This window comes from Dreissena polymorpha, chromosome 13 (genome assembly GCF_020536995.1).
Source record: "Dreissena polymorpha isolate Duluth1 chromosome 13, UMN_Dpol_1.0, whole genome shotgun sequence".
Taxonomy (NCBI): Eukaryota; Metazoa; Mollusca; class Bivalvia; order Myida; family Dreissenidae; genus Dreissena; species Dreissena polymorpha.
Window position 1 is genome coordinate 54,253,555 of NC_068367.1, and position 25,033 is coordinate 54,278,587.

At 34.4% G+C, this 25,033-nt stretch overlaps 1 protein-coding gene across 1 annotated transcript in view; it reads right to left on the reverse strand.

Annotated features, from left to right (window-relative positions):
• Positions 1-25,033, reverse strand: part of LOC127854677 (polycystic kidney disease 1-related protein-like) — a 177,235-nt gene that overhangs the window by 45,608 nt on the left and 106,594 nt on the right. The window contains exons 22-25 of the mRNA XM_052389738.1: positions 23,681-24,056; positions 13,668-13,724; positions 3,309-3,545; positions 1,567-1,875 (exon numbers count right to left, since the gene is read on the reverse strand). Coding sequence (XP_052245698.1) covers positions 1,567-1,875; positions 3,309-3,545; positions 13,668-13,724; positions 23,681-24,056 — 979 coding nt within the window. The remainder of the gene's footprint in view (positions 1-1,566; positions 1,876-3,308; positions 3,546-13,667; positions 13,725-23,680; positions 24,057-25,033) is intronic.

Here is a 25,033-nt window from a genome sequence, read left to right on the forward strand (position 1 = left end):
GAGGGAAAAGGAGTGTGATCAGAGAAATCCTGACAACTCAGAGTATAGCCACAATATGCCTTTCAAGGCATTTAAGAAAAGAAGAATGCATCATCACTTTGCCTGTCAATATCTTCAAAAGCCAGCCAATGGCTAAATACCTTTTAGAGAACCAGGAAATTGCTTGGGAAAATGATAGAATGTAAATCAACCCCTGAATCATGTAATATCATGATGAAGGAAAACACAAGTGGGTATCTTAAATTGGAACGTCACATTTGAAGCAATACATTACATCAACTTCAATTCCACTTTCACCACAAAATGTACCTCTTATGAATTCTAAACTTTTTTTCAATTGCAAATGTTTGAATGATTGTCTTTGTTAAGAATTAGACAAATGTATTAACAATTTACAAAGCCATATCAGCCATAATACGTTGCCAGATGAGATACAGACTGCTATGATGACCTTATTTGTTTGCCTTACTTAATAATAGAAAACAACCTTTCAGAAATGGAAGTGTTCTTACCTTCAAAAATCAATAAATGGTTAATTAACAATCCGTGAAATAAACAGTCAAATGAAACTCCTTTCTCTTTTCCATATAAATACTTTTAAAAAAACTCAATATTTATGAAATTATATCTACAACACTGTTTTTAGAGAACTGTCAATCACTTGAAAACTAGTTGTCAAAAGAAAAGTAAGGAATGTAACGAGTGTAATCAACCCAACTAAAATGGCCTTCATTCACCTCACCTTTGCATGTCAAAATTAATTATCTGCGTGTAATGCTCATTGTTTAGTGTCATTCAACCAATTTGGTCCTAGCGTTTGCGAAGACTCATTAACAGTTGGGTAACGAGTCAAACCAGATCACAAGATTACCATTATAGCTCTAATTAAGGTTCACAAAATTCAAAAGCTCTATTCAGAGTCGGTTAACCAAAAGTTACTCTTTACAGCTTGAAATAATTTATGAGCCCAGGTTTACAGAGCGTGTGGTTATCAAAGGGTTCTCGCAGTGCATTCCATATGGATTCTGCATTCATTATGCAACGAATTATGCCGGGAGCGGATTGTTTTACAAAATCCTGTTAAATATATTTTATTCAACGCGTCCTTATAATGAGCTGATTACAGCAACTGTTGCTAGTTTTAAAAGGTGTACTTATTTCATTGTATAATAAGGCATCAACATTTTAGTTTAGCCAAGCATGTTCAATTATGAAATATATTTTTCTAAGGAAAAATACTTTACAATCCTACCTATTTCAAATCTTGAAATCCTGGTAATCATAATTCCAAATTTACCAATGCTAGGCTTATGGGCTAGTGATAATTTTGATAACTGATTTATTCTTATTGCTACCAGGTTTTAAAGCCTCAATACACCAAGTTAAGGTATAGATGGTGCTGACAAAAAAGGCTTTAAATTGGTAAAATGTCAGGCCAGAATGAAGCTGATTTGATACTGAAACAGATCTTTCATAAAAACTGGCAAATATTTAAGAACTTTGTGTATTAATATCAGTGAGATGTTGAATTAAGAATCTTGTGTATTTTCTGGGTATAGGAAATACCTGAATTTCATCTCCAGCATGAAATGGATTGCTCTCAAAGCTGGTCATATGACTTCGAAAACATCTTCCGTTGGTTGACTCCATCTGACCCTTTAACCTCTGGCTGGGACTATTTTCCGTAGAACTGCTCTCTTCCGAACTTCTTTCTGTGACATATTTAAGGTCAGGAGGAAGGTGAAAGGTGGTCTGTCCCAAAGAAAGTGTTCCGTTGGCAGACGACGCTGTGGAATGCTGGGCGGCCATGATGGCGTAGTCCTGGGCAACTGACAAGATGGGCTCCTCCGAGGTAACCTGATACCGCATTTCTGTCTGGAATAAAATTACGTAAAATTGATCTAACATTTCATTTTTATTAATTTTAACATAACAATCTACAATCTTATGTCTCTGTGCCCTGAAAAGAAATAAATGTGGGTACTGTGGGTACTTTACAGTTGCTCAACTTAGGTAGGTTTCTTCACCCTTTAACACTCAAAAGCAAAGTGAAAATGGCTATAATTATGTAAACAGCATAAAACCAGAACAGCCTGCGAGTAACTCACAGTCTGTTCAGGTTTATGCTGTTTGCCGCTCATCGCGAGTATCTAAGGGTTGGAAATGAAGCCTTTAAAACTGGAATTTTTTAAGAAAGGTCTTAAATTACTTTCTAAGGGACAACAAATGTGTAAAAATACATATCTAAGTGGTAAAGGTTTAACACAATACTCTTTGAAAACTGTTCCAGATCAATATTAGCTTCACATTACTTAACATAACAAAGAGAAATTACTTAAACCAGAACTAAGGGACAAACATAAATATGAAGTTTTGTAAATCTTTAAGTCCAAGCCAAAGAATTGTTGTTTCTAGGAGTGATACACCAACAACCACTTGTTCTAGTAGGGCTGTTGTAATTTAGTCTAAAAAGCACATAATTATGTATGTTGTGCGTGTTCACCGCATAGCTCAACTGAATTTGCCCAGGGAAAGTATAGCTTCTTAATTGATCACCATTTTATAACTGAAGAACTGTTAAACAATATGCCCAATAATGAAGACAAATAATTATAAGCATGCATACATGCATAAGTACAACAAAGGTCGAAATCTCCACATGTGTTATAATACAGAAATAAGGAGTGTTTTCTGAATTGTTGATGTCACTGCAGACTTTGACCAGAAACAAAGTAAATGCCTTTTTAATGCCTAATTAATTATTCATGAAAATGTAGTTTTGCTAGCTAAATCCCACCCCTAGGTCAAACAAGAAGCTTATTTGATCTGAGCAGTTTTGGCCAACAACATAAATCCAACATAGGGCTCTCGCTGGGTTTAACCCATTTTATGCCTAGTGGACTCTCCCATTCTTCTAAATTGGATAAATCTATTTCCAAAATTAGGGATTTCTGGTATATTGATTTCAATATTTAGAACATTTCACAGACACTGATGAGACGCCGAATTATGCAGCGTCTCATCTGGGTCTTCGCTGTTTGCCAAGGCCTTTTTTCTAGACGCTAGGCATTAATGGGTTAATCCAACACAGGGCTCTTGCTGCGTTTAAATGTTCTTCTGCCACGAATTTTAGCTTGTTTAAAACTTTATCACCACTTTAGTTCTTGGGTGAATGTCGAGTTTAAATCTGTGGTCATGATAAAATAAACATACATTGTAAAGAAGAGCCGTGATTTTTGCAAAGTGAAAGATTGTATCGCCAATTTTTGAAAACTTTCGCCAATGGAAATAGTAGCCCTGCAACATACCTGTACTATATCCTCCGCCAAGGCCAGTGCATCATACATCATCCTTCGGTACACTGCCAACATCTGCTCACTTGACGTAGTGTGCCGCAGGTTGGTTGCCGTGACAACACTCGACACCGCGCCCACCACCAGCGCCACAAGCTCGCCGGATGGCACCAAGTCATCGTAGACGGAGCGGGCTGTTGACGTGATCTTTCGCAGCACTCGTAAACTTTTATCCAGAGCATCGAGACTTAACTGAAAATTAAACAAAAAAGGCATTAACAAATAATACGAGTAATAATACCTCTCACAGTTTTCATGGGTTTATTTTCGCACAACAGGGCAATATCCAGTTTTTTGCAATGCATTAATCTTGCATTTTACAGTTAGTAAAAATCTATCATCCTCAAGTGATTGGATTTATTTCGTAATTTTTTGCTAGAACAATCAAGTATATGCATGATTTATGTAAATATCTTTTAGGAGGAAAACATTCACCGGTTGACTTGCTGAGTTAACAAAAACTTGAGATTATTATCAAGAATCATTCGATTTAGAAAGGACTATTTGTGAAGCTATCTTAGTTCTAAAACAGAGGAAGTCTGCTAAAAAGCCCATTCCTGTTGATAAAGCACCAGCTTGTGGACCATTTATATATATAATAACCTAGTGTTTCTTATCTTTGGGTCCCGAGCTATCAAATTGTGTTCTTCTATTAAAATCAGGAATGTTTTCCAAATAACATGTGGTATTGTTTTTCATGCATACAAAACCAAATTCAACTGCTCATTGCTTTCCCCACATATTTTTCCAATCCCATCCAAAACCAGCAAAGAATTATAGTATTAATGACTCAGTTTCAAACTCATTGTTATTCAAAATAATGATTCAATTATTTGAAAAATATCTTCCGTACACAATAAATGTTTAAATGTGTGGATATAAACTAAAATCATGAACACGGAATTCCCATGGTTTCCTTCAGGCAACAAAAATGCAAATTACATTCAGATTTATGATATATTTGCATATATAATACAGCCTAAAACAATGGAGGTTCACATTAAATCATTCAAGCATTATGCATTACACCCTCAGGAACAGATTCAAGCCATTTTGATCGTTTATTAGCATGAAAATCCCACGGAAGGACGTCAATGATAATAAACCCAAATAAAAAATATAGCAATGTGAAGTGAAACTGTTAACCAAACTTTTAAATACTAATTTAGAGATATCAACGCAAAATCGAAGTACGAGAATAACCAATACAAATAAATGGGATATGTTGAAATGTATATGGTCCCTGTAGGAGTGAAAACATGAAGAATTCTACATGAAGTTTTCTGCTCTTCTTATTGATTGAAGTTCTATTAACCTTTCAAAGCGCTTTTTTCCTCCCACAGTTTTCATGAGCTTATTCCAGCAAAACATGGCAATTTCCGGCATTTTCCAAGGCATTGATCATGCATTTTCAGGGAGTGAGTGAAAATCAATCATGCTGAGAGTGACTGGATTTATTTTGTAATTAATTTCAAGCAAAAAGAGTCCATTACCAGGCTCTTAGTTTACAATATTGATTCCTTACACAATCTCATCAAATATGTTTCATGTAAATAAAGGTTCACTTGCACCTTATAATGGATGGCCAAAAAATTTACAGAATTCTGAAGGAAATGCAAAATCAGTAGATCAAGCTTAATATTAGAATTTAATAGTTAACTATACAACAAAATTAGATTGATCCAATTTATTTTGGGTAGAAAGCCTTAAGTGGTATTGACATACATGTACTCTAGGTCTGCTTCGTAACCCTTTACCACTTAGATACGTATTTTCAGGCATTTGTAGTCAGTAAGAAAGTTAAATTTAATGTAGACCTTTCTTACTAGATTCAAGTTTTAAAGGGTTCATTTCTAACCCTTAGATACTGAGGAGCAGTTTAACAGCATAAGACCTATACAGACTGCTATAGTTAAGTGAGAAAGGGTTAAGTATAACTAATACTTGGTGTTGTTTGAGAAAGATATTTTTAACTGACTGCACTGCGCCCAGCAGAATGCACCCCAAGTTAGTATCAAACTCAATACCTCCAAACTGGTGTGTTAGAAACCCTATAAACTACACCATTATGCAGAAATCATAATACTCTAGACACTTCCACTGTCCAATACACTTGATCCAGTATAAAGGCAATGAATTGTTGTACAATTTACACATAACATTACATATTTACAAAGAAAACAGACTCGTTTCTTCTTTCCCAAAGGTCACCTTGAAAAGTCACAAACAACACTGAACAATACAACTGTACATAGCTAGACAAGGCATTAAATCACAGAGGAATCTGTTTTTGAACGAATACCATCATACACACTAACAAGGGTATTACAAAGAAATTAATTGCATTAGTTATATTGGAAAGGCAAAGAATTAAATTAGAATCAATTCCTACAGGATTGAAAATTTAATAATTCGTGCAAGCTTCATCTTTGCAAAGTTGGTCGATACTGGAGTGGGAGTTAAATGAACCACAATTTGTTTCATTGAATACATGATTGAATTCATAAAAAAAACAGCCACCGACTGTCATCCAACTCGACAAACAACACTTCTCCAAATGACCATGCAATTAAGGTGACACAAGTTTATAAACATCCAATATTAATTGTTCTGATACAGGAAATTTTATTTGTAAATAGATTCCTGAAAGCCTCAACGAAGGTTTAAAAGGTTTAAACAAAATTCTACAAAATAATATAACATTCAATATTTATAATAACGTCAGCTACTGAATTAATTTTTTTAACCATTTTATGCAAGAAGGCACTAAATAAACACGACAGTACTCCAGCCAAATTAACTTCCATATATGTAATACATTAACCAATTTATTTACACATGATATTTTTATTAATGGTTAATAGGAACATTTTCCTTCATTGTTTCTCATTCCTGAACATCACAGATAAATAATGCTTACGCCATGTCCCATCCAAGAACAACCTCTATATTGCACAATAAAACCTCTCATCAAAGAACACAAACTGAAACATCCAGTGCATTTTCATTAAATAAATTAAATTAAGCCATCTCAAATTTATCCAACTGTGTTTGTTAGTGGCTGGCATCATTCATAGCTCCAAAAAATTCAGTATTTTGAAAGATTTAAAGATTAAAACCCTCGTCTCCTTAAATTCAAAATGCCTTTAGAAATAAAAATATAAAACAAAAAAACACTATTTTAAAGTTTTACAAAACAAAACAGAAAATCCGACATATCTTATAGGAACTTTCCTAGTTTGCATTCAACCCACTAACGCCACAGTTTTTGCAGTCCTCAGTTCGTTAATGCCACAGTTTTTGCAGTCCTCAATTCCTCAGTCTACCATATTTTAGTCCACATGGATTGAATCATAGCTCCTCATGTCATTTGCAAGCAGTGGCAGGGACAGGGAAAATATCACTCAAAAACATCTCGTCCACATTGACTTTACCACTGGCTTCGAAAGCTGAGATATGCCCGGAGATTGGCTGATAGATTTCCAATGTCCTTAAGAGAATAAAAATGCATGACGAGCCTTTGGCCTGAAGAAAAACAAATCACAGACGTATGGATTGGCTTGAGGCAGTTCATATTGAGGCCCTTCTTCATTCGTAACCAACCCATTCTTAGACTTAGGAATAATTAACCCTTTGCATGCTGGGTAATTTGTCGTCTGCTAAAATGTTGTCTGCTGAATTTCTAAAATTCGCATTTTCTTCGATTTTTTTCAAAGAATACTATCAGAATAGCAAACAGTTTGGATCCAGATGAGACGCCACGTTCTGTGGCGTCTCATCTGGATCCAAACTGTTTGCAAAGACCTTCAAAATTCGGTTCCCGCACTGAAAGGGTTAAGACCTGGAACCAAGAAAAATACATCCAGCATTTGAATATATATATATAGGCTACCCAAGTTTTAAAGGAAGGATGCACATAGAGATAGTTTAAGCCATGTTTCTCTGTTTTAAAAGAAGGATGCACATATATATAGTTAAAGCCATGTTTTTACTCGTGTTTTAAAAGAAGGATGCACATAGAGATAGTTTAAGCCAATTGTTTCCCTCATGTTTTAAAAGAAGGATGCACATTAGAGATAGTTAAAGTTATATCTTTACTCGTGTTTAAAAAGAAGGATGCACAAAGAGATAGTTTAAGCCATGTTTCACTCATGTTTTAAAAGACGGCTGCACAAAGAGATAGTTAAAGTTATATCTTTACTCGTGTTTAAAAAGAAGGATGCACAAAGAGATAGTTTAAGCCATGTTTCACTCATGTTTTAAAAGATGGCTGCACAAAGAGATAGTTAAAGCCATGTTTCACTATTATTTATTTAAAGCAATTCTTGAATATACCAATTCAAACAATATTTCTTGTTCCGAGACTTAAGTCTAAGAATTATGAGGTGTGGTGAAAAAGTAACCAGGACCGGCGAATTGTTGCCATGTATTTTTGAGACTTCCAGAGTCCCTTGTGTTTTGGTCTATATAATGTGATGACAATTCAGTACTTAGAAGTAAGATGCAGAGAGAAATCCCTTGATACCAATATGGATTTTTGTTGACAATTTAGATCTCACGATAGCAGCCAAAATAGTCAAGGCTTCAGACCTGTGTTAACCAAATTATAGTAACTTGCAGAAATCGTATGTCCCTATAATAGCATAATATCCATACGCTTGCATGTCTGTGCTTTGTTACTTAATGTGTCTGCAAAGGAACAGGCACAAAATGATATATTTCATCCCAATAATAATTTTTATGTATGTAATTTAATCACAGAGTTTAACAAGAGCTGTCCGAGGACAGATATTTGGTGTAGTAAAAAACTTTAACATAGATTTATCAATAATATGCATATTCTAAGTATAAAAGGGGCAATAATTATGACAAAATGCTTCATATAGAGTTGTCTACTCTTGTTTAAAGGTTGGGGTGATGTTGGTAAACAAGTATGCAAAATATGAAAGCAATATGTCAAGGGACAGTAAATAATTGGGGATGTACGAAAACTTTAACATTTGCTGCATATTCTAAGTGAAAAAGGGGCCATAATTATGACAAAATGCTTGATAGAGTTCTCTGCTCTTGTTTATAGGTAATTGGGGTCATGTTGGTAAACAAGTATGCAAAATATGAACGCAGTATGTCAAGGGACAATGAAAATAATTGGAGTAGCACGAAAACTTTAACATTTGCACGCTAACGCTTACGCAAACGCCGACGCCGGGGTGAGTAGGATAGCTCCACTATATATATTTCATATATAAAAGTCGAGCTAAAAATGATTTTCCTTGTTTCTGTCCCACAATAGATTCTATAAAGCATTCACAAAATAAATGCACACTAAGAATTCCCAAACTTTGGCCACCAGTTTTCTTCTTTTCTGATTTGTTTTCCATAGCCCACATGGACTTAGGCCAACACAATTAGCCACTGACTGAGACTAGAATACAAAGTCTGATCAATATCCAACCATCATTTACAGACTGATAAGGTTACTATTGTATTGACATTATCTGCTTGAATTACACATCCTCAATCTTAGGATATGTGAATTCTGCAACTGATCAAACATATTTCAAAACTCTTTTAAGCTTATTGCTGGATTTCTCAGTTTTTTCACAAATTGGGACAACTCAGTTCTTATCTATAACCCTTTGCATGCTGGGAAATTTGTCGTCTGCTAAAATGTCTTCTGCTGAATTTCTAAAATTAGCATTTTCTTCGATTTTTTTCAAAGAACACTATCAGAATAGCAAACAGTTTGGATCCTGATGAGACGCCACGTTCTGTGGCGTCTCATCTGGATCCAAACTGTTTGCAAAGGCCTTCAAAATCCGGTTCCCGCACTGTAAGGGTTAAGCTTATTGCTGGATTTCTCAGTTTTTTCACAAATTTGGACAACTCAGTTCTTATCCATATAGCATGTCTATCTGCAGTATCGGCCCTCTTAATGAATACATACACATTTTGGAAGTGAACAAATACAAAAACACGCATGAGTTATATGTCAATCTATAGAAAAATGTGTTTTCTTGGACATAAGAACGAAAAATACATTTAGATCGGCATTGTTTTGACAAAATACTGGCTAGACTAGCTCCCTGTAGTAATCTGTATCACGTACACTGGTTCTCATAATATCAGCCCTTCTGATTTGTTGCTAAGATTTGTTACTATAGGCATGTTCTTTTTCTATAAGTTTCTTAATGGAAAAAAGAAACTCTTGTCCATGTTTCTCTTAAATTAATTTTGTTCACAAAAAATTGCTAATACAACATTGGATAAACCTACTAAAAAAACAAAAACAAATTAACACAATTACTGTATTTGTAATCATAATATCGGCCTTGAATAAACATGACCTACTTACAAATAAAAACTAGAAATCATGAGAAAGATCGTTTTAATAGTCATTAAGATACTATGAGAATAAGGAATAGGGACAATTCAGTCCTTATCCTACATTGGGAAAATTCACATTAGAACTACTCAGTTCTTCTCCACATTGAGACTATTTGGTTCTTATACACATTTGGACTACTCTGTTCTTATCCACATTTGGACTACTTGGTTCCTATCCACATTTGGACTACTTGGTTCCTATCCACATTCGGACTACTCTGTTCTTATCCACATTTGGACTAATCTGTTCTTATACACATTTGGACTAATCTGTTCTTATCCACATTTGGACTTCTTGGTTCCTATCCACATTTGGACTTCTCTGTTCTTATCCACATTGAGACTCCTCAGTTCTTATCCACATTTGGACTAATCTGTTCTTATACACATTTGGACTTCTCTGTATTTTATATAATTATTGTACTTGATACATGTGTTATGTGGCTTTATTTAAGGAAAAAAAGATCAGTTCTATGTTTTTAAAAACGTACATAATAATTATTAAAGGCTATCATAATTTTGCATTTATATCATTGTATTGTACCTATGTACCGATATACCAACTTTACCAGTCCCTAAATGATCAACTTATCCTAAAATTAGGTTTAATCAATTGCACGCCAAAGTCTGAAAAATACAAAAAATTTATTTCCAAATGTTTATTATCATTGACAAAGAGCATAGTACTTATTGATTTATTCCACACTGAAAGTTTTTCCCTTCATCACTGTTTTTTTTTCAGTTTGCTTTGTCACTTTAACCTGCTTATTATGAAAATACTTGACATGAAAACTGGTACCTACACGCTATAATCACTCTTTATTCCCCACTAGTCCTTAAATGTCTATGTAAGTAATGTCTCCAAACTTCAAGGATGAATAGCAATACTCAAAGTGCTCCCAAACCTCCACTAAATATCAGTGTGAATAAAAACACTCTTCCATTGTCTGAAGAAGTTGTCTCAGGTACAGAGTATGTCATCCCAGGGAATTGTAATTACATGTTAAGAATATCAAAATTAAAGCATTTCACAAGACACTATTATTCCACTGTGTTCTCAACTGCCATTTAAACTCCGGCATATCTATCCTCGGGGAATGTTAAGCCATTTATGTTCACAATGAAATGCTGTAGAGCTGATTCACCATAAATGGATGTTACATCAGTTTGACACTCAAATTACACTGTTACACCAACATTGATCCTGCATGTACAAGTTATTTGGACAAACCTTCAATTATGGTTCAATGTCACTACCACTATATCTGCCTTGCAACCGCAATTAAGAGCTTCAATTATACTAGTCATGTGCAATGGCCCAATTATCCTGTAATGTGGGGTGCATAAAAAAATAAACTTTTATACCTTTTTTTTTGTCAAATATAATCCCATAGCAAATCTTACAGTTTAAATCAAGACAGATGTGATAAACATTATAATTAAAAAAAATGTATCATTATTATTGATTTCTTCAAGAATTCAATACATTCAAGGAATACGAAGAATGAGAATATTAAATCCAACCCAAAACATTTTCTAAGCAAATGATGCACATTTTTCTGTAAGTCACTAGATTAAATATCTTAGCATTGTTTTCTTGGAGTGAATGTATTGAATCAAATTCTCTGAACTTTGTTTTCCCACATAATTTACTTCCCAAGGTCACAACAAAATACTAAGTATATTTTGGGAATAGTGTGTTTCTAAGAAACATGCTGTGCAAAAATACTACTTTAGTCTGAAACAACAAAATAGTTAAACTGACAGGAACTTCCTGTGATATTAAATCATCATAACAGCATATGCAAAGTTCATTGTTACAGATAATTCAATACAACCATGTGTTTTTGTTCCTGGATGTTTTTGACAGTTTATACTGCAATAAGCAGTTAATGTTTATGCATAATGGCATACTCTGCATTATGCTTTTGTCACAAGCTTTTTTAAAATTTAGTAAGGTTCTTTTTTAAATCTTATTTTATAGAAGTATTTCTCATCCACTACTGGAAAGCTGCCTAAAGATAATAACTAAATGCTAATGTGTTAAAGAGAAAAAGACCCATGTAATGACCTCAAGCTTATACAAATGTGCAGCTGGCTAATTCAGCTTGTGTCTGACGTCATTCACCAACCCCTCCCAAAACAGCAAACAAAAAGATACAAGGATATACAGGCAACAAACAGCAAAAAATACAACAATAATACTGAAATAATTTGAAACATGTCGGTGAAAAGGTGAAAGCTGTTCCGCTCATTTTGGCACTCAAATCACCCCACTTCCACGAAGAATAACTTTTGAACACAAAAAGTAGTTCATACACGAAAAATAAAATATGCTGCAATGTCTTCTCATAACAACAATTTACCCACTTAACTGCCCATGAAAACAATTTAAACACAAGAATAAACTGTAAACTGTAACACCGAATCAAAACCAATCCACATTTTTATTTCACTGAATCATAGCTACCTAAAACATCTTCCTCTACATCCTTGAGCTCAGGCAATAACATCTCTCACATTTAACCTCCAAAACATCAGTGTGTCCCACAAAGTCTCCGCCAAGTCTCCAGCATGCATGCCCTGAGCAACCCTCTCGTGTCAAGCAGGACAAAAGATTGCATTCAATCTCGGCTGCATGATGGGTCATTAAAACCACACCATTTACCCTGGAAACAAATTGATGTGGCAATACCAACAACAAGTGCTCTTCCGATTTGGTAATTGAAAAGAATTGTACCTGCATCTGGCAGCCACTTCAAACTTATATGGAAATGCAGCTTTTTAATAACCACCCAACAAGCAATGTGCAATTCATGAGCAGGGTTTAATTAAAAAAAAATTTGGTCACCAGCAAGGTATAAAATATAAGTTTGGACGTTACTCTATGTCTAACAATTACAATTCTCTAAGAGAATATTCTCCTTTAAATTGAGCCACTTATGAACACTGTTGCATTTACACTGTTGATTATATTCTTGAACATGTAGAATGCTTCTCTTCTGATTGGACTAGGTATGCTTTAACCAGAAGTCTTGAAATCTAATACGCAGAAGTGTTGTCACATGATGAATAATTTACAAGTAAAGCTTCATGCAGCATGAATGTCTGATTGGCAAAAGACAAGATTTCACATTCCCCAAAGGAAATATCTGTTGCTCTCCTGCAGAAGTTTTTGCATGTCGTCTACATTTTGAGGATTGCATTTCAACCCAAATTCTTGCCATATGAACTAATCCGTCTAATCATCACTTTAACCCTTTACCACTGAGACTGACACTGATGCTTTTGTCAGTCTCTTAGAAAATAAATTTAATTTAAGACCTTTCTTAAATAGCTTCAACTTTAAGAGGCTTTATTTCAATTCTAAGGTACTGATGAGCAGCAAACAGCATTAAAGTTGGACGGCCAGGCAGTTAATCACAGTCTGTTCAGGTTTTATGCTGGTTCGACAGTCTGTTTCAAATTGCTTCTGTGCAGAAAAGGTATAAGCATTACAAACTTAAACATAACTTTTATAATCACTGGTGAAATAAAGTCCCAGAAATGTTATACTAATGGTAAGGGTGTGACTCTTACATAACAAGTAATGTGATCACATTAAGCTGTCACATGATCAAGGTCACTGAACTAAAAATGGTCAAAAGGTCAAAACATGCAACATGGCAACAGTGGTGTGTTGGCTATAATGCCCTCCTTTCATCTGATTGATTAACAATAATTAAACAATTATTTGTAATGACATGCACAACACCTTGCACCTTGCAAAACCAGATGCATTCATCTCTGATAATTAAATTTAGTTGTGAAACTAATGCCTCCTGTCAATCACAGAAAGTTGCCCTGGACTACAGATCTTGGTCTTCAAGTTTAAGATTGAAGGAGTTGAATTCTACTCAGCTCTGATTGGTCAGAAAACAAGCTTACCTGTTCCGGTATGTGGGTGACAACGGCCAATGCCTGGGCTGCCTGCAAAACCTCTGCCTGAAACAAAAGAGAAACAACCAATAAGCAAGAAGCCTAAAATAATGTGACCAACCAAGGTCTAATCATTACTAAAGTAACAATAGAGGCTATTTGATCATTAACATGTGTAAGATAGGCCTTTTCAATCTTAAAGGGGCCTTTTCACAGATTTTGGCATTTTTTAACTTATTCATTAAATGCTTTATATCGATAAATGTAAACATTGGATCGTAAAAGCTCCAGTAAAAAATCGAGAATAAAATTAAAAAAAGGAAAAGAACATTGCCCGGACCAGGTTTCGAACCAGTGACCCCTGGAGTCCTGCCAGAGTCCTGAAGTAAAAACGCATTAGCCTACTGAGCTATTCCGCCGAGTACACATACTTGACGTATTTTATACCTTATATAAGCAATCTTCGTAGTTTCACAAAATTTAACGACAAAAACAGAACTCTCCAAATTATTCAATCGTTTCGCGTTGCAACGCTTTATAATTTTTAGGTTTTAAAATCGTCAAAAGATGCATATAATGGCTATATTAGACCACGGTAAATGTTCAGTATTACTGTTTCCTCACAAATATCATAACTAAAACGAAAATTTGCGAATCTGAAACAACTTTTGTCAATTTTGTCAATTTACCAAAGCGTGAAAAGATCCCTTTAAGGTAGCGTTATGGTCCTCTTTGTTGATTTTATTTGCTCTGGACTAGGCCAAGTCCTTAGAGCAAATAGTGGCAGTCCATAGTTAGAATTATGCAGAATCATTATTATGTATGCAAGTATATTGATATGTAGTCATTTAATCATATATAAGAGAAATAGCTTAAAATAAATTCCCAAGAACGAAGAATTTCTCATTCTTGGATTGAAACGTCACATGTAAAACTTTTGATTAATATGAATACTAGTAACACTTGAGCCATGATATCCATTGGTGAAGCTTTGATGAGAGGACAAATAGATCAAAGTCAAAGTTGTGCAGGGGCTATGATGTGCATCAAGCAAATCAAAGAAACCAAGACTTGTGTGATACCAATTCTAGAACTGTTCCCAATATTTAATGGAGTGATACTAAGTAACAGTCCCTCGCTAGAAAATATCTTGTAAGAAAACAAATAAGCCTTAGGCTTTCAATGCAATGTAACCAAAATAAATAGGTTTAAACAAAGACTTAGAGCTAAAGAATTATCTTAATCACAGTAGGGAAGTCAACCTGGGCCCGTATTCACTAAACATTTTCAGACTTCAGTCTTCCAGAATAAAGAATATTCTTTAACCCTTACAGTGCGGGAACCGAATTTTAAAGGCCTTTGCAAACAGTTTGGATCCAGATGAGATGCCACAGAATGTGGCGTCTCATCAGGATCCAAACTGTTTGCTATTCTGATAGTATTCCTTAAAAAAATCAAAGAAAATGCTAATTTTAGAAATTCAGCAGACGACATTTAAGCAGACGACAAATTTCCCAGCATGCAAAGGGTTAATGTGGAGTATTCAAGAGCTGTTTAGTTTTGAGTCAAACTTGCAATTGACCACCTCTAAATGCATGGTTCTTCATGTAACCCACTTGGTAATTGACTTCATGTAACCCACTTGGTAATTGACTTCATGTAACCCACTTGGTAATTGACTTCATGTAACCCACTTGGTAATTGACTTCATGTAACCCACTTGGTAATTGACTTCATGTAACCCACTTGGTAATTGACTTCATGTAACCCACTTGGTAATTGACTTCATGTAACCCACTTGGTAATTGACTTCATGTAACCCACTTGGTAATTGACTTCATGTAACCCACTTGGTAATTGTGATAATCCTAGTGGCAGCATGTACATTTTTAAATGGTGGACGTGTTTTTTTGGTCTAAAGAGTTTCTTTATTCTTAAGTCTAAGAAAAGGTTGGTGAATAAGGGCCCCCTACATATTGAATAATAGGTCATAATTTGTATATGCCCGTTAAAAAGGAATGGTGGGCAGGTGAGCTAAATATGATTTCCGCTTGATAACTTCAGATTAGAGGTATTGTTTTCAAACTTTGCGTGTAGGTAACTTGGGATTGGATGTTGGGCCTATTGAGTCAAGATCCAAAATGAATGGTAGCAATGATATGCGATTTTATGTCAACATGCTAAACACTGCAAAGTGTAAACAAATTCAAACAATATAAATCCAGTGCTAGAAATATGAAACATATTTTATGTCAAACTATTTTATTTCCATTTCCCCTTTTACCACGGTGTCGTATGTGAAACTGTTGTATATTTATATTGAAATATCAAGCTGATAGGACAGTCATAAAACATGATCAATTCATACAAAAACATGACATGTTCATATTTGCAGATCATAATTAACCCTACTGAGGCAATTACACAGTTATTTACCCTTATATTGGGTAAACTCCATATTAAGAGAAGCAATCAATTATGAAGATTGCAGACAGCTCACTTAAGACTTACTGGAAACCAATGGCAATTATGTGTGCCAAAGAAGCGGAAGGAAGTTCATATCAGGTTTAATTCTGACCTGCGTCATCAAGTTTTTGTTCAGTGCATGCTTGAAATGTCATTTAATGACACTTTAGGACATGTTGTCTGGCTTCAAATTGCAATTAATTTTCCTGACATTTTCAAGCTCAGAAAATCCCAAGAATAAATAGATCAGCCCTTTAAGACAGGGCCTCACCATTGACTCCATGGTCTTCATTATGCCATTAATTCATTCTTGATTTTTCTAGCGGAATTTTAAATTGTGCAAAAAAAGGAGAATAATTTGTGCAATGTTTGAATCATCACAAAATTAGTAAAATATGACAATAGGTTTTATAACAAAACTAGAAATGCCAGAAAAGGGATATACCAACCCTATTTATATATATATATTTTTAAATGTCATTACGCTATTTTTTGCATGATAGGGTTTGGGGTAGGGGGAGAAAGTAGAAACAAATAACTTTCTTTTTTTAATATAAACATGTTCTATTACAATCATGATCACTTAAACATACCAAATTAGCATACACACACCTTCTTATATTGTTCAAGCATTTACGGTTACAGACTGCCATTGGCTCTTTATGCAATTAACCTAAATAGGTTCTTTCACAATAAAGCCCCTGAGTTATAAATTACCATGCAATGACAACCACTTTCTGACCCACATTTGACCCAGCTGAGGATTGAAATGCTTAGATAGATCTACATCCATGGACTTTGTACTTAACCCTTTGCATGCTGGGAAATTTGTCGTCTGCTAAAATGTCGTCTGCTGAATTTCTAAAATTAGCATTTTCTTTGATTTTTTTCAAAGAATACTATCAGAATAGCAAACAGTTTGAATCCTGATGAGACGCCACATTCTGTGGCGTCTCATCAGGATCCAAACTGTTTGCAAAGGCCTTCAAAATTCGGTTCCAGCACTGAAAGAGTTAAATGATGAGGAAGCATTTTCCATGACAAGTCAAGTAAAACAAGTAAGAAGTCCCCACAACATTTTTGAAAGTGTCAAATTCACTTTGTGTGATCGGCCATATTGTCATGCTTATTGAGGTGTACAGAAAGTGTTGCTACAAGAAAAGGAACACACAAAACTCTAAAAAAATTTAAACCTTCCATCATCTTTCAATTTGTATTTTACCGACAAATTTCAAATAATCACCAAAACAGTCCCAATTGCAAAACGAGAAGTGTTGCTACAAGAAAAGGAATACACAAAACTCTTATTTTTTTTAAGCCTTCTTTTATCTTTCAATTTGTATTTTATCCAAAAATTTCAAAAAATCACCCAAACAGTCCCCATTGCTAAACAAGAAATGCTGACTTATGAAAAGGTTTGAAATGTCAAAATCCCCCATCTGAAGAATTTTCAAAAGGCCAGAAGTTATGACCCTAAAAATAGGCTGTACATTATTTCTTACTTATTTAAATTTGCTTATAATTTCATGCAATTATGTGTCTCATGTATTCAGTCAAATTTTGATTGCAAACTTAAAATAAACTCTCTTGACTAATAATATCCAATAACTGATCTTATATTTACTTGAGTAATCAATTTGTGATTTATAGAACCCACACACAAGATAAAGAATTTGAGTGATCAAAATATCTTTAATTTAATAACAAAAATACTGGAAAAGGATGAAACAAAATTCAAACATCAGTGGACTTCAGTAAAAATTATTCATCTTTGAAGAACTCAACATAAAACCTTTCAGGGCAACATATTATCAAACAAAACCAACTTGCCATGAAATTTTGTAGAGGTTACCAAGTATTAGTTAATTATCTTCATCTTTAAACTCAAGAACCTTTTAAATCTTACAAAACCAAACTGCATAGTAATTTTGTTCAAGTCATCAAGTAAAATATTAATTATCAAGCCTTTATCAAACAACTGTCAACATTCATGTGAGGAAACAAATGTTTCAGCTTTTCAGGACCCTTGTAATCAAGCTGAATTTGTCAAATAAGCAGCTTTCTTAATACTTGGTCTTAAACGTGATATATACACTCTGACACATGCTTTAATTAGAATGCATGTTTAAAGGTCTGTTTTGATACAACACTGTGGGAGGAAAGCGGTACAGGTTAACTGACTCATTGACTAAGACAGATTTCCCATCTCCACCCAGATTAGCTTATTTAGCTTCAGGTTACACTACACTACAGCACACTTGAATATAATTAATTACGTGTATCATTTATTGTATAGTTTCAGGCTATATGTGAAGTAAGCACTTGTACTTGATTAATCTTATAATGAAAATTGCATATCTTTAAATGTTTTTTTTATTAACCATTGTTTATCAGCCCATAAACAACATTTTGAGGCAGACTGATTCTGTAAAATGAAATCACAAGGTTGGATAGCTCGATCACAGCATTAACCCATTTATGCCTAGTGGATTGTCTCATCCTTCTAAATTGGATCAATTTATTTTTAAAAAAATGGGATGTCTAGTATATTTTAGAATATTTCTTACAGAAATTCCTTTAAGCAAACAGTGCAGACCCTGATGAGACACCGCATCATGCAGCGTCTCATCTGGGTCTACGCTGTTTGCCAAGGCCTTTTTTCTGGACGCTAGGCATAAATGGGTTAAATAGCCACTTCTATCAGAATGAAATTAGTTTATTGGCTATGTTAAATTATTGAAAACAATTAATTATTCAAGTGTCAATAACTTCCTGGAAACCCACTGGAGCAGAACGACATGACCATGTGCACCCTGTAGGAACTGCGCGTAATAATTACTCAAATTCGGATCATTAAAAATAACTGCCAGAAAATTAATGGTGGGGAACAATTAAAAAATAAATGCATTTCCACCCAATAGGGTTGTTGCATATGAACTGTTATACAATATGGATCAAAAGTGTCAGAGATTGAGCATGGCAAAGAATTATTATTCAATTTTAAGGGCAATTAATTGATGAAAAATCATTTGTGCGCAACAAACTGACAATATCAACATGTCCACGCTTGAAAGAAATGGCATATAAACTTTAATCAAATTCTGATCATTGATTAATTCCTGTGATCTTGCGCTGAAACAAACAAATGCATTTAAAAAGCCATTTATTATCAATGGGCATTAACTCTCTCAAAAATCATTGGACTGGAACGACCAAAGAATGATGCTGTCCACCCAATAGGAAAGTTGCCTATCATTTATGCCTAGCGTCTTGAAAAAAGGCCTTGGCAAACAGCGTAGACCCAGATGAGACCCAGCATGATGCGGTGTCTCATCAGGGTCTGCGCTGTTTGCTGAAAGATATTTCTGTAAGAAATATTCTAAATATAGAAATAAATATTTTAGACATCCCTAATTTTGGAAATAAATTGATCCAATTTAGAAGGATGGGAGAGTCCACTAGGCATAAATGGGTAAACCAAACTCATTTAATAAGTGTCAGAGATATCAGGCAGAAACATACAAGCCCCGCTCTGTGAAAAGGGGTTTTAGTGCATGTGCGGAAAGTGTTGTCTCACATTATAGCATGTGCAGTCCGCACAGGCTAATCAGGGATGACACTTTCCGCCTAAACTGGATTTTTGCTAATAAGAGACTTTCTTGAAACAAAAAATATCATAAAAGCAGAAAGTGTCGTCCCTGATTAGCCTGTGCGGACTGCACAGGCTAATCTGGGATGACACTTTACACATATGCATTAAACCCATTTTTCACAGAGCGCGCCTCATATTAATAATCAAAGTGAAAATCATTGGACCAGACTGCCCAAACAAGGATGCGCGTGTCCGGCTTGTAGGGAAAATGAATACAAAGTTCAATAAAGTTTGATCAAAGTTATATAATAATTGTCTGAGATAACACACAGAAATGAAGAATTATTACCTTGTCTTACCGGTACATAAAGGTAATAAATTTTCTGTTAATTTCATGAAATGATATTAAAATAACCAGTACTTTGAAATAAACGGCTCATCATTTTAAAATACACTTGAAGGCTGCATGATATTTGAATTCATTATAATTTATTGCCTCTCTATGTTCATGAATGGGGCTACTATTGTTGCTTGTTCTCAAATCTTTGCACAAAGATGTTACAGTTTTAAAACATAAAGTATTTTAGACTAACTGGAAAATAGCAAACAATATTTCACAACTTGTTGGCCTTTAAATGATTAAGATGGCTACTCAAAGACATTTCATTTGAAAAGTCAATGTGGCTAAGCATGGACATTTCATTTAACCAGGCAATGTGGATTAACAAAGACATTTCATTTAACCAGGCAATGTGGCTAAGCAAAGACATCTCATTTCACCAGGCAATGTGGCTCAGTACCAAAGACATTTCATTTATGCAGGCAATATGGATTAGCAAAGACATTTTATTTAACCAGGCAATGTGCCTTCGCAAAGACATTTCATTTAACAAGTCAATGCTGTTTAGCAAAGACATCTCATTTCACCAGTCAATGTGGCTTAGCAAAGACACTTTATTTAACCAGGCAATGTGGCTTAGCAAAGACATTTTATTTAACCAGGCAATGTGGCTTAGCAAAGACAGTTCATTTCACCAGGCAATGTAGCTTAGCAACAAAATTTTATTTAACCAGGCAATGTGGTTAGCAAAGACATTTCATTTAACCAATCAATTTGGTTAAGCAAAGACATTTCATTTAATCAGGATAGGTGGCTAAGCAAAGACATTTCATTCAACCAGTCAATGTGACTCAGCAATGACATTTCATTTCACCATTCAGTCAATGTGGCTACTCACAGACATTATTCTTTGAGTGACATTGCTATGAACACATATTAAAAAGAATCAAATTTGTAGGAGGGTAATAAGAACAGCAGAAAAATCATCTGCAACTGTCTTCACACTGTCAACTGATTTTTATGATTTATGTTTATTTACCGCATACAAATTTCCTGCATCCATGATACAACATATTAAAATGTCATTAGTAATTAATGTAATTAATCAGCAGGTGTTAGAAATAAATTATTACTCAGAGCACAGCATGTTCATAACCAATTCATGAGATGAAATTTCAATGCATTTCATGGACATAAACCTCAGAATCAGTAATTTATTTTCTGTTACACATAATTAATGAGACATTTTCAGCAACAAATTCATGCCAATTAATTTAGCAGATTTTCATATTTAGTTATTCTGTTATTAATCTAGAATTTTACTTCAATTAGTCCCAGGACTCGCATATTTGAAAACTATGAGTCCCAGGGAAAATTTATGAGTCCCAAACTCAATTAATGAGTCCTAAAATGTTTAACGATGAAACCGAAGAAAATAGCACTAAGACAAAGTTTCCAATTTTTAATCACAAGTTTTAACAGTGTAAACATTCTAAATAATAATTTGAAAATGTTTGATCGTAACATTTGTTTTAAAATTAATTTTATTTAAGTCTGAAGTTTACAGACAGTTACCTTTTTAACTGGCCATTAAAAGTTTTGAGCAACCAGTCTAAAAAAATTTTTTCCTTCAGGTTAATCAAGGTTTGAACAGGAATTATGGGTTATTAGACATTTCACTGTACAATAAGGAGATATATTTGGACAAGCACACAGTTTGAAGTAAAGGCTCGTCCAATATGACTTCAAACTGTCTGCGAGTCCAAATATATCACGTATTGTACAGTGTAAACGTCTAATAAGCTTTTTATTCCATATCCCTTTCTTAAGCTCTTTGTTTGATTTTAATCTTAATTTTGATTTTAAAATGCTTTAATTGCATCTATGCTATTTGCCAGACAAGTGCCCGTGTGAATCGATTATTGTACATTCGGATACTTTTTCTCTTGTTATAAAACAATTGCTTACTGCACTTGTAATCAACTGTCCAATATGGAAAAAATACAGACTTTTGGAATCCAATACCTGAATATATTGCACGGTCATGTGGTTCATGATGAAGAATGCCCATTGGACAAATTTATTGGATATAGAATAAACTAAAGTATTACAATACAGACAGATGGCAACAGATGGATCCACTGAAAGACGTGATTGCTGGAACAATTATTCCCATATTGCCCCACTAGTTGGGGTTTAAAAAATGCTAAACCACTTGGGCACCCTCAACATACCAGGTTTCAAGGTAATGATAAATATGTTCTACATGTGTGCTACCTTTGTTTGAAAGCCACTTTAATTAAAAACATTCCAGTGTTTTAGATTAAGTCTCTTTTATCAATGATTTATGGAACTCTGTTTCAACAGATATCAATAACCCATTGCTAACATTTTGGCAGGTGTTACCCTCCATGCATTAGATAGGTCCTTAACTGCACCATGAACCAATTTTAATGACAACCTTGAGTAATAAATTCACCTTATTAAACATGTGAAGATCACCCACAAAGCTTTGGTACATAATATGATCTGGCAATAGTGGACATAGCTTTATGGTACATAATATGATCTGGCAATAGTTGACAAAGCTTTATGGTACATAATATGATCTGGCAATAGTTGACAAAGCTTTATGGTACATAATATGATCTGGCAATAGTTGACAAAGCTTTATGGTACATAATATGATCTGGCAATAGTTGACAAAGCTTTATGGTACATAATATGATCTGGCAATAGTTGACAATGGCAATAGTTGACAAAGCTTTATGGTACATACATCTGTATATGATCTTACATGAGTTGTCATTTTTCACCATATTTTATCAAACAAATTCAATGAGCTTACAATTTTTTTTCCTGCATGAGCTTAATAAATCATGATACGAATTAATCATATCACGAGTTTAATAAATCATGTTATGAAATGACAATAAGGGTTAGATCTTTTTTGGCACAGTGAAGTGCTTTTAAATTAGGAAAGAAAGTTGAGATACACGTCATGATAAAGTTGTTCTTTTCCTTTCCTCTGAAGATGTCACTTGACTTTGCAACATCATTCCAGGAAAAAATCATAAGGCAATTGGTCAGTCAAACAAAAAGTAGCAAATGAAAACGCTTAAAAAGCTATATTACAAATTGAAAATAAAAGTGTTCATAATGGTCACATTATATAGAAAACAAGTTTAGCATGTGATTTTTTTAATCAAGTCAACCTCTCATCATTCCACAAACATATGACTGAATATTTTTGTAAAAATTTGTAAAAAATATCCTTCATATTATAAATTGTTGAAATGAACTATGCTAAATTTATCTAAACTAAAAAATTGCGATTTACACATTTATAGATTGCCACAGATGTAGATTTTGATAGACATTTTTTTCATATCATTCTCATCCATATAGGTAGGGATGCAGAAATCAATTACCCAACACTATAAATCTGTATGTTGTTTGCTTATCACTGTTGTCAAAATTTGTCAGAACTTAATACATAGAATTTGAAAGGACAAGTGACAGCCAAATTAAGTAATATTAACGGACACATCATCTATATCTGATTTCGCTTTTTTATCACAACTTTTTACCAAGTAGTTTGTGACATTGAACTTATATGTTTACCTCGTCTCGAACAGGCATTTTTTCCAGAATGTTCAGAAGGGCTGTACGAGCTTCTTGAATCATGTCTGTGGCTTCCTTGACCCTGCTTGCCCTTTGTGCACTGCCAACAATGATGCTATGGTTGTCACTGGCAACCTTTGAAACTTCTTCCCATGCATGCCCAGAGCGGGCATTGTCAAAGTTGCTCCTTGAATCTGAATGGCCCATATGCTGGTTTTGCAGTTGTTCTTCACTAGTTGCTGTGTTTTCTGACCCATACTCTGGCAGGTCGTTGAGTCTGGTTGCCAGGTAACCAATGTAGGCCTTGGTAATGGCATCATCTCCATGGCTGAATGACTTCTGAAGAGCACCGTCAGGGGAGGCAATCTCATCATTTCTGAAAATAATCACAAGGGCCTGCTATTTTATCTTGTTTCATATTGAAAGCATGCTGTTATCTTAAAATCTGGTATCTATTGATCTGTAAAATCTATTTGATTGTTTCATGACTAACAACTTAACAATTTGTTTATCGCATAATTTTTTTATGTGAAATGTCAAAAGTGATGTACAATTGTTCTCAGTTGTACAAATCGTGCCTTTAAGTATCAACTACACTTGGCACCAAGTCTTTCTATAAGAAAGAACAAACACAGCTAATTTTTTTTAAACTTACATAAGTTAGTGGAACAGTCTAGTCAAACAATGAACACAAGAACTTAACTGCCTGTAAAGTAGTATTAACAGCCAATTGGCACAAAGTCACTTCAATTTTCCATGTATCCACACAATGTGTATCTCTTTCAAAGTCACTTCAATTTTCCATGTATCCACACAATGTGTATCTCTTTCAGATCCTATGAACCTAATGAAACCAATAACAACTTTAACTTCCTATCAAACACTTTTACAACTCGGTCTCATGATGTATCACAGCCTACTTTTAGTCATTGCACCATGTACATGAGCTGCACAAAAAATACACACCATGATACTCCACTTATTTTAACCCTTTCAGTGCGGGAACCGAATTTTGAAGGCCTCTGTGCAAACAGTTTGGATCCAGATGAGACGCCACAGAACGTAGCTTCTCATCAGGATCCAAACTGTTTGCTTTTCTGATAGTATTCTTTGAAAAAAAATCGAAGAAAATGCTAATTTTAGAAATTTAGCAGACAACATTTTAGCAGACGACAAATTTCCCAGCATGCAAAGAGTTAAGTATATGTATACTCCAAAAGGAAAAAAAGAATGTATCTACACTAACATTTACATCTGAGATAAAAATACATCAAGTTCAGCATTTTTTATGTAAACTTGTCCCCAACATTTTTGGTGAATCATAACCTTCAGGTTGTTTTTGCATGCACTAAA